Raw genomic sequence first — 11,840 nt, forward strand, 5'->3', positions numbered from 1 at the left:
TTATTTCTGATCACTGCCTTGAAGTTGGAAGGAGTCGTCTATAGGGCTTGCTGGTTCCATTGAGCTTCCTCTTTGTCCTCAATTTTTTGCTTCAGACAAGCCCCTGCTAAGCAGTACACAAGTGCCCCTACAGAAAGACTCCATCAAAAGGACTCAGCTCAGTACTAATTGCCAGGACAGGCTGTGGTCTCCTGAAACAGCTGAGAGAAGCAAAAGCCATTCTACAGGGCTTACACAGGTATTCTGCCTTCAAATCAGTCATGGAGAGATGCTCAACATCTAACCCTTACCCACAGTTGTTTTCTCTTCGGTACCTTACGTGAACACGTGCAAAGCCATGACTCAATCCCACTGGATTAGATAATGCCAAAAGTGTATATGATGTTGCTTAGCCCTTCTAGCAGGTGAACACAGTGTCTGATATAAAGCTCCCTGGAGATAAAGGATCCTCCCAGGAGAAGTCTGACTCATAAAGCAACAATTGTTCACAGTCCCTATGCAAGGTTCTTTCCTGTTCTTATTCCCATAGAAATAGACTGAGTGCAACCTGGCATTTAGATCTTGAGCATGCAGAAGGCTGTCTGGGGAAGGCAAAGGAAGAAGATGTACTTCTGTACCTTGTTCAGTCCTTTTTTTAACTGAGATTTTTCCAGCTACTGCTGCAAAGAATACCAGGTTTATCTTTATGAGATAATTTTACACCGTTTAAAGAAGGTCCTTTTCCTCAGATGAAACCATTTAAAAGAAACATCTGTAAAAATCTCCACTCCCATATTATGGAGGACACTACATCTTAAAAGCTGTACTCTTAAATGAGATTTATCTAATACCCAGGTGGAACTGTAAATTGGACTTCTTCTAGATACATACATATTTCATTCCTTTCTTCTAACTTTAACTAAACTGAACTAAACCAGAAGTTTTACTTTCCCTCTAGTTGTTGAAGCTTATTGAAGTAGATGTTTTGATTCAGTGATTTGACTCTGACTCAAAAAAGAATTCATATTCTGCACAATAAGTAATCCATGGAAAAAAAAGAGGCCAACAGTTATCTTCAGCAATTTATTTATAGTGATGAAAACTATGAGAAATTATTATGGACTAATAAAGGAATCGGAAATGTCATTAATTGCAACACAGACAAAATGATCTACTAAATCAGTGTTGTTACAGTGAACTCCACTTTTTAATTTATTTGTCTTATCACATTAAGATATTAACAATTACTCTTAACAATAGGCTTGCAGGTCTATTTTTAGATACTAATGGTGTTAAAATATGTGGTGAAAAGAAAGAGGTAGTTGCTAAAAATGTTTTCTGTAAAGATATTCAAGCACTTTTCCCAGCTCTGTGCTTGTGCAACATTTAAAGACCGGTACATACAAGTACAGCTGCACAAAGAACCTGATGTGCTAAGCAGTGTACAGTAATACTCAGACCACAATGTGGTGTGGGAGTTTAGCACTTTTTAAAATTAGGCCATACATTTATGTGCCTGAAAACACATTTTCATGACAGAAAGACAGAGAACCACAATTTGAATGCACTGTTCTTAGTATCACTACAGTACATAGCAGAGATAGGAGAGCCCAGCTTCACCAGACTAGAAACAGATCTCTGCAGGACTGCAATCTCCCTGAAGAACATCATTTTCACCATATGCAGTGACGGAGATTCATTTCAGACTCTGCTGATTTTCTAACAGTAAAGCAAGAAACACCTGTCAGAAACAAGACCACCAACTGAAGACAAGCTCAATGAAACTGTGAGTTGAATGGGTTTTTTTCCTTTCACAAATCTTCAGTGTTGCATTTAATTATGTTTTTACTACATTATTCTACTAGATGTTTTTTCAGGATGAATCATTTGTTAAAATACACCTACTGAATCTCTTGTGGAAACTATAAAAAAAAATTATATATAGGAATGTACGGATAGGTTTCGTATCTATATATTACACAGCCAATATGAGTACCAAAACAGGTAGGTGAGCTGGAATTTATATGATGGGAAATGTATGTCCTAAAGAGAGATTTTAAATGTGAAACTTCGTTAATAACTGACAGAAAATTTTTCTTACAAAAATACTCAAGGCAGTATTCAACATTTATTCATCCACAAAATTTTTAATGAAGAAATGAAAATCTCATGGCATGCCATGCTATATCTAAATTGGAATCCCACCTCATATCACACATTCATCTTTCCATGAAATTTGTACAGTCCCAACAAAAATGTCAAGTCATACAGGATGAGGAAGTTAAAATTCAAAGACACTGTACAATCTTCCAGCTGTTTAGAAATAGTAATTAACAGTGTTAAGGACAAGGTGTTTGTCTGGTTATCATACCTACCTTAACTATAGTCAAGACAGATTTTAGGAATGTAATTACGTATTTAATAACCTGATCGTAGTTAAGTGCAGCCATCAACTGAAGATGAACAGTACCAGTTCCAACCCTTCCAAAGGCCTTTTCAAACATTATTCTAGCTAAACTCATAACGCTCAGAACAATAGGTTCCATCAGAACTTTTTTTTTGTCTTAGGTCATATTTTCAGCAATGCTTGCACCTGATGTAAGCCACCAGTGCTTCTAAAAGGAATAGTCCACAGTTTTTTCCTTAACATAGCTCCCTTCCTTAAGCCAGTAAACACTGAATAGAAAGGAGCTAGGTTAAAACTAACCTATCCAAAAAAGACCAGTCTTAAACTAGATTACAGTGGAAATGAAAGAAGAAAATCTAATTATTCAGAGAAGTGTTCAATTCTGATATTTTCATGTACACAGTTTTTCAATATTATGGTTTAAAATATGTTTTTCAATTTCATTTCTTCTTTTTTTTTTTAGTAGTATGTAAGTGGAATGTACATTTTAAGATAAAAATCATTCCTGAAGTCACTTTCTTCACTGGGTGGTTGTTGTTTGATTATTTTTTTTGTACTGAAAACTTTCAACATTACCAGAGCAATACCAGAATTTCACCAGATTGAATCTCTGATGTAGGCAAGTCATAATGAGCTCGTTTACATACCACTAGAATATAAGCAAAGAACAAAACAAACAAACAAAAAAACCCTAAAGAATTTATAATCCTTATTAAAAAATAATAATAATTTAATACCACTAAAAGAGAAAAAACAGTCAGCTGAACCTATTTATCACTGAGGGGTTCAAACACATAGTTGCATAAAATGCACCAGGACTTCAGATAGGTGGGTTTAGTCTCCAGCTGTAGCTAGCCACAAGCAATTCAGTTACTCTTTCAGTGCCACAGCTATGAAGTATTTCACTGCTGCGGGAGGTGAAAATGAACTTATTGGATTTACATGAGAATCTTTGATGCTGCAATACTAAATGCTATGTATAAATCCCTGAAAACACACATGCACACACACAAATATTCAAAATCAACACAGTAAGCTCACTGTTTTAAGCAAATGTTAAACAAGTATTTCAGATCAAAATTCAACTTCCCTTTCAAATGCAGAATTGCCATTAGTATGATCATTCTGCTCATGTACAAAAAGCAGACCTCAACAGTCCACTGTGCGAACTGGAGATGGGAATTTTTCTGACAAAATTAGTTTTTGTGGTTAGGTCATATATGTCTTATCTAGTTTATTTACAGTATGCTGCAGTGTAAAATCTGTTTTCATAAACAGCTTACTGTCACTCTCCCTTACTGCCAATGGAAGCTAAGTACATTTTTGAATAAAGAGATATTTCAGAACTGATACGATGTCCTTGGTTAACCTCAAAGAAAGAAAAAAAGAAAAAAAAGGAAGAAAGAAGAAGAAAAGGGGTAAGGAGGTGGTGGTGGTGAGAAAAACACTAAGAAAATGAAAAAAATCTTTTCTTCAGCATAACCAAGCACTGTTTTTATGTAAACCTTGTCAAACAACACATAAAGTAAAAACAACTTCAGGACATCACACATTTTTATTTGAAAGATGTCAGATCTGCAATTCTGCTCAGTCTGCAGGGCTTGTGGAAAAGGAATGTTTCACCGAGGGGCAGATAATAGGACAGAGGAAACAAGAGAGTTTTAAAGAAAAGAAAGCACCTCAATACGTCCACACTTTAATATCCTGTTTAGATCCTGCAGTAAAAAGCATAAAGAATCCAGTCATTTCTGATACCCCGCCAGCTGTAGTTAAAGAGTAAATCTTGCACAGTCACAGCACCCGAATGAACACCTCACTTTAAAAGGTATCTTTCACCCTACCTATGGCTTTCTGACAGTGAAATCAAAAATTATCAAAATGATAAACGACTTGCATCCTATTTAGCGCCCACATTGTGTGCTCCACTAATAAGATGTTGATTGTAACCTTCCCAACCCAGGAAGCATGTTCACAGTGTCCAACAACTCTATTAAGTTGGGGACGTGAAAATAATGCATTTAAAGAAAAGAAAAAAGGAAAAAGAACTAATGTCTGAACATGAAGCACAATCCAATAGGATTAAATGAAATACAAGGGTGAAAGATTTTTCATGATAATTAATGCAGTACATATATGTTTGTACTTAGATTTTTCCCTTCTAAGTGCAAATGTAAAATCTCCTCTAGGTGTATTTACGCCCATCCAGAGATCATTTACATATGTTCTTTACAAAATTTAATAGCTTAATGCGACCTTAAGGTCAAATATTGGAGCAGATCTATACAGTGAATAAAATAACAACAATTCTCAGTTGGTTTCCCTCTGTTGGTTTCCCTGGAACCTCTGTACTGAATGATAGCTACGTCATGCCCTTGATGTTTGGTTCAGGACTCTCCTCTGGGAACACAAATCCACTCCACTGATATATACTTCAAATCAGACCTATCTATGTGACTTGATCTGCAAGGTGGCTCCTGTATCACTTCTGTATCTAAACAGACCAGAGGAAGGGTCCAAGCAATCAACCCAAGCAACAGTAAACGATCAGGTAGAGGAGCCAGTTCCAAGACGAAAAATGTCACACGTGCAAACTTAAGAAGTCAAAGAACATACACAAGTATCAGCTCCTCCATATAATTGAAATGGTAATACTAGTTCAGTGAGTTCCATGGCTGTAACAGTATACGAGGTACCAAGAAACTGGCTCTGAGCATGTTAAGACCACAGACAAAAGGACTTAATGGGCAGTAGAAGTGACAACAGGCTGAGAAAAAAAACCCTAGTGATGTCAAACTCAGCAGTATTACAACCTGCTACACACAAAATAAGACATGAGATAATCTTCCTTCTCAAACAGAAAATATGTATTTCAGGAGTTTTTTCTCTCATACAAGGTCTGCTCCAAAAGTAATGCCTTCCATTTTACGTTGGCCCACAAGATCAAAGGCAGATGTTGGTGGTATGGCAGTAGAGGTTAAACCTTCCTACCGATTTTCCAACATTACATTTTGTTGCCATGTGACAGACAGCAGCAGAGGGGCAGACTGACACGATGCTTGACATGGAAGTGCATATTAAGCAAAGGAGTGATATTTTGTTCCTCCATGCAGAAAAAATGGCACCCAGTGACAATCACCGGGGCTTGCTCAGCACTTAACGGAGACCGAACAGTAGATGTTAGCATAGCGAGGCAGTGGGGGGTGCATTTCAGCAGTGGTGACAGCAACACTGGGTCCACCTCTGCTGGTGCAGATTCTGACAAGAGTGGTATTCAGGCTCTTGTTCATCACTGGTGAAAATGCATAATAGCGGTGGCTAGGTTAAAAAAGAGTATTTTATAACTGACAATTTGGAGTGTTATTGTGGTCTTTGTATTTTTGTAGTTTCCGTGGAAATTAATGGCAAGCATTTCTTTAGGAGCGACCCTGAACCCAAAGCAATACTACACACTGACCTAAAGGAACATCTGGAGGAGATAAAGCATGAAAAAGACGTAACTCCAAGCAAACTGGGAAAGCACCAAAGTACCACAATGTCCCATAAATACAATTTCAGTGCCTATTTGTGTGAACCTACTTCTCATTTAGAAAAACTTTACCTATGACTTGAAAACCTTGTTCAGGTCAGTTTGAACTACAAAGTCATCAAAGACTGAGTATCTGAAGCAGTAGAATGAGGCCTACCAACTGCCCCTCAGCCTTTGATCATGAGGAATTCATTTTTGTCATTTATGGTCAATTCCTGAGTGCAGTATTCCAAAAACAGCATCAACAACCAGGAAGTCTTCAGCTGCAGCAATGTCAGTAGGAAAAAAAGTCACAACCAAACACATGAAAAAGATACTTAAAAAGTAATCCACCACTGACTGCAGGTCCTCACCAAGCTATATGCTGGAGGCCTGCTCTGATGCTACTCAGCACAGACCAAATGTGGCTTAGCAAGCAGCTCCCATAAGAAACCACAATCACTGCAGTATGAGAACAGTTGCAGCTTTAACAGCGAAGACCTGGAGTTTCCATTTTATGTTCCTCACAGGAGTGCTCACTTCCATAGCCTGGCTTCTCAGTATGCTGTGTGCAAACCACACTTTCAAACCTACATCAAAATGCAAACAAGCTGAGAGCATGAAAACTCTTAGCTCAAAGGATGCTTCTTAAAATTTCTTTCAATACCAAAAGGAAAGTGAAAATTGGGTATCCTCCCTGTAACGACCCACTTTCATCACTTTCTCCAAGCCTTGCTTCAGTTTCTCAGTTCAGCTGAATTTTCAAGACCCTGAGAGTACCTTTCAGACAACAGCTTCCTACATAAATCCTGACCCCAGGTAAAACTGAAAGCTGTGAGATACGTGGCTATCTTCCGTCTCCCGTTGCAAACGTAAAAGCATTTTGTTCCAGCATTTATAAACTGGTTTGTTTTTCACCAGCTATGCCCTTAGGCCTTTTATTTTATTCAGCTTGGGAAACAGAAACAATAGACAGGTTTCACTTCCTGGTTTCTTGCTGCAGTAGTATGTGGTTTAGAAAACAGTCCAAAGTAACTTTCAAATTCAATTATTTTAACTAAACAATTGCATTTTCTATAATATCATTTTTACTGTATACAGTCTTCTAAAACAAAAGCAACACAAAATGTATACTAAAATCCTAAATTAAAGAGTATACTTCAGGCAACCTGAAGGCACATCTGATTCTCTGGTAGGAGAACTACTCTATTCCACTGAAAATGACGCACGCTGTTCTTCCTCCAGCCGGAGAAGACAGAACAGTGAGGTGGAAATGCATTTTTCTGAGCAACCTAACAGCCCAGCGACCATCTGGGTGCCCATCCTGCAGCCAATGCCCGAAGCATGCGTGGAGCAGAACAGAGGCTGTGGGGCACCCAGGGCTCCCTTGCAAAGAGCAGCTCAGAACACTGTAACCTGACTTACCCTGGGAAACAGCCCCCAGAGATAAGCTGAGGAAAAAAAAAAAAGTAATAATAAATGATGAAAAAAAAAAAGATCAAGATGTTGCCAAGACTAACAAAACTGAACTAAAAGATAACAACCCAGAATATACTGTAAATATCCTACCAAGGAAAAGGCAACTGAGAGCCAGGGCGACAAAAATCATGTGTGCGCTTTTGACTATGCAATTAACACTTCCTTTTGAAAACAGAGGAAGACAATAAATGGTGAAAAATAATAACAAAATCTAATCCAGTTTATAACCAGGAACTCGGAGCCATTTGGGAATAATATTTAAACTAGCGCTCAGTTAAAGCAATGTTGTAACCTTGTAAGCTACGCTGACGGTTCACTGAGCTCTCAGTAGTTTAATTTGGTCAACTGCAGGCAGCCCAGTTTCTGTTGTGGGACCAAACATGGCTCTCAAATGCAAGAGAATGAGGTGCTGATGTGAAATACAGACTATTTTTTATTAAAACAGTAACTTTTTCATTATTTTGTTTTAACTCTGTATCTCACATGCTGACGCCCTGCAGTTAAGCTTGCATATGGCAGAAATTAAGCTTATGCACACAAATGAACAAACAGAAGCAGCAAAGCGCCTCTGAGCAGCACTCAGGCGAGGATCACCGTTCTGGTCACCTCCCTCCACACCTCCTCCTCAGTGTACGTTTGTGCGAACGCGGATGATTTACTGATCGATCCTCCTTGCACCAGGCAAGGAAGCAAAGGGGGCTTGAAACAATGCCGCGAGCCGGGAGCAGGGAGGTAATGACTAAAAAATAAGGTACCTTTTGGAGCCTCCAATGTAGGTGAAGGTAAAGGTGGAGTCTGAGTACCTGAAATCTGAAAACACAAAGGGCCGCGTTATTAGCGCTCGGCTTCCCGCTGCTTCCCTATTTGGGCTGAAATCGCCGAGCTTTCGCACACCGACGCGAGGGACTGCTTGGGGACGGGGGGTCGGCGTGCATCAGCGGGAAGGCGGCAGCTCCCCCAGCCCCTCGCAACAAGTGACCGGTGCTATGGCAACGGCAGGGATTTCCATGTCGGTAACGGCAACAGGCAACCGCCGGCCCGAGCCCCGCCGCCGGGGCCGGGAGGGGTCGCGCCGCGGGGCTGAACGCTCTCACCGACGGGAACCCCAGCAGCCGCGCGGGGCGAGGAGCAGCGGGGAGCAGCTCGCCCGGCAGCTGCGGGCTGCGCCAGGCGGCCACGGGCACACGCACAGCCGCACACCGCACGGCTCGGCGTGCGGCCGCTGCCACGCTGCCCGGCCCGGGATGCCCCCCCCCCGCAAACCCCCCCCTTCCCTCCTTCCCAGCCGGCTCCTGGTCTCCTCTGCCCTCACATGCCCTCGGAAGGAGAGGAGGAGGAGGAAGAGGAGGAGGAGGAAGGGGGCTCCGGGCAGACTCACGGCGGCCCCGTTCCCGGGGGCGGCAGCGAAGGGCACGGCCCGGCCCGGGCCGCCGCCGTATCGCGGGTCTGGGTCGGGCAGCGGCATCCTATTAACCGCCGAACCGGCGCCCGCTGGGGAAACTCACCTGCAAACAGGCAGTCCTTCTCCGCCTTGCACTTTTGGATCACAACGTCAATATCCTTCTGAATCCTCTCTTGTCTTGAACACATCCCCATGGAATAGATCCCAGGGGAAGAAGAAAAAAGCAGCCTTTATCCCCAGCCCCCCCCCCACCCCCCGGTTGTACGTTCGGTCCCGAAGATGGACCCGGCGGCGGGTGAACGGCAGCCTGTCCGCGCCCCGCAGCGATCCAGGCGGCCGGCAGGAGGACGGAGCAGGCGGGCGCCGGCAGCCGATGTTGCATGCCCAGATGTGCCCGCCCAGATGTGCCGCCGCTGCCGGCGGATGGCAATTTCCTCCTTCCCTGACAATAGATCCAGCGGAGGGTGGCGGCGGCGACACGGGATCCCCCCACCCCCCCACGCCCCTCAGGGTTTCTTTTTTTTTTTTTTTTTTTGGGGGGGGAGGGTTGGTCGGCTGGTTTGGGTGGTTGGGGATCGTTTTTTTTTTGTTTTTTTTTTCTTTTTTTTTTTAATCCTGAGGAAAAATAAATAAAAATTAAAAAAAAGAGGGGGAGGGGGGGGCAAGCCGGCCCGGCCGCTTACATCCCTGCCCCTCCCGCCGGCAGCGCCGATCGCCGCGAAGCAGCAACGCGCAGAGCCCGGCGGCGGCGGCGCCCGCACCCGGTCCCTGGCGGCACGGCGGGGCCGGCGCTGCCGCAGCAACGACGAGCCGCAGACCCTCCCCTCGCCGCCGCCGACCCGGCACGTACGGCCCCCGCCGGCTCCACCGGGGAACGAAAAGACGGACGCGCGGGGCAACGCGGGCAACGCGCCGCAGGCGTCGATGGCCACAGCCGCCGCCGGCCGTCGCCTTTTTCCACCCCCGCCGGGATGGGGGGGGCGGAGGGGGGGGGGCACAGGTTTTCACCTCCTCCCGGTAGGCGGAGGAATGCAAATGGCAAGCGGGGCGGCTGCGGGCAGGAAGCGGGCGGTGCTGCGCTGCGCCAGAACGGCGGCGAGGAGGGCGGGCGCTCCCTGCGGGCTGCGCGCCCACCTGCGGCCGAGGGGCGCCGCGGGCAGCGGCACGGCACGGCACGGCACGGCACGGCACGGGGCGAGGGGCAGCGTCTGTCATTGGGCCTCTGCTGCCAGCCTCGGGAAAACCTCTCTCTCTGACCTAAGGGCTTCGGGGAAGCGACTCCGGCTGTCCGTACGGTGTCCAGCGGCCCGCCTTAATGCGAGGCAGGTAGTGGCTGCAGTACAGCGCGCGGAATGGTCGGGTCTGCAAAACGCAGCGTTTTTTCATCAGCCAGAGTGCAAGCTGAATAATAATAATTAAAAAAAAAAAAAAGCGTGTCGACGTGGAGGAAACGGATTTGGTTACAAAAGTTGAAAAGAATATTATGAATTGCTGTTATGTATCCATCTCTGCACAGCTTCTGTGTTACTGAACCCAGTTATTTTACCCTTTCAAGCGAGTTTGTGTTAACCATGTATCATGTCGATTTCAAGCACGGGAGACAAACACAGTCATTATTGTGTTATTTATTCTCAAGTGAAAAGGCTACAATAAGATTCCACGCTTTTGCCAGTCTTGAGATTTCTTACCTGATGGAGAGAGCAGAAGGGAAACTGTAAGAGAATGCAGGTAGTGTTTAAAGAGCACAAAAAGGCACCATGTGACACAACACTCCGCCTCTTAAGAAAATGATTTATCTCCAAAGGGAGGTTTCCAGACTACTTCTCAATGCTGTTCAGTAAATTCTCTGTTACTGCAGCAAGTCTTTTCCAAGGTAGGATACTGAGCTTGTCATTGTAATACAGAGAGGCTTTGTCATTCTGTCAGCTTCAGCCACTCTGGTCAATGAGCTGTGCTTTAGTTCTAGAGTTTTTCCTGTGTGTTGACTGTTTCAGCTTTTCTCCCTGTTACCTGCCAGCCGTGTATACCCATTCTGGTTTTGGTGGCAAGCTGGTACATCAGCAGCCATATTTGCTGCTTTCCTTTCAGTCTTAATTAGGAAATGTAAGCAGAACTTCTGGTGCGCTTTTGGTCCTGAACCTTGCAGAGAAAGGTCTCATCCCTCCCACACGGACATGGTAAGAGGGGAGGGTTATTAGATCTTCACAGGGTATTTGTGCTGGCAGTTCTGCTTACAGCTGATCTCAACTGCAGGGTTATTCTCAGAGTCATATTAATTAATGTAATTTCTGACTGCCTTTTAAAGCCTCAGACTATTTTCTTAGGGTTGGTAACAGTGCATTAAAAAGTCATCTACAAAGAAACGCTCCAGTCTTCTGGAAAGCTAACATGGCTGGTGGCTGCTTTGAGACCATCAACTCTATAGAGCAAGAAGGCTGGAAATAGTCAGTTAAATGTTTATTATTATTAATTGGAAGTTGCTTTAAAACTCTTAGATTCTTAACCAATTTTGGCCTGTGATTGGTGACTCCAGTACTGCTATTGCAGAGATGGTTGCTTCTGGTGAGGTGGAGCTACATTGTACATTGAGATTGTTCTGTTGATACTGAAAATGGAACATGTTGGAAAATCAGAGTGAATTTTTACAGGTAGAATTTATCCTTAAATCCGTAGAGATTGTCCGGCCGTTGACCACGTACCTAACCTCTGCTGCAGCGATACCTGTACGTGTGGTGTAATCCCTACCATGGTGTACGTTTTACCATTCATGAAGAAACTTTCCAAAGAGCTTCACAAGTAATTTCATGAACAATAGGACAGCTGGTCTGGAAAGTAATGATTTTGGCTTTAGGGAATTCAGTGTATGCCTAATTACTTTTTCAGTCTTGGAAATCAATTCTTGTCATTTTCAGAACCATCTCAAGATCAGCTCAGCTCAGCTCAGTTGTATTGAACTGATTACCTCAATTAAGTAAAAGAGAAACATAAGAAATTTTGTTTTTGTATTCCCAGGAGCCTGATACTGTTTACAGAGGTAAAAAAAAAAAAGAAATCAAAATATGAGAATT

General features: G+C 43.6%; 1 protein-coding gene across 1 annotated transcript in view; it reads right to left on the minus strand.

Moving 5' to 3' along the window:
• PARP8 (poly(ADP-ribose) polymerase family member 8) overlaps window positions 1-9,076 on the minus strand; it is a 111,821-nt gene extending 102,745 nt beyond the window's left edge. Inside the window, exons 1-2 of the mRNA XM_065739899.1 lie at window positions 8,876-9,076; window positions 8,126-8,180 (exon numbers count right to left, since the gene is read on the minus strand). Coding sequence (XP_065595971.1) covers window positions 8,126-8,180; window positions 8,876-8,966 — 146 coding nt within the window. The 5' untranslated portion in view covers window positions 8,967-9,076. The remainder of the gene's footprint in view (window positions 1-8,125; window positions 8,181-8,875) is intronic.
• Window positions 9,077-11,840: the final 2,764 nt, after the last annotated feature.

This window comes from Cyrtonyx montezumae, unplaced genomic scaffold (assembly GCF_038088225.1).
Source record: "Cyrtonyx montezumae isolate F1298 unplaced genomic scaffold, pur_monq_1.0 scaffold_25, whole genome shotgun sequence".
NCBI lineage: Eukaryota > Metazoa > Chordata > Aves > Galliformes > Odontophoridae > Cyrtonyx > Cyrtonyx montezumae.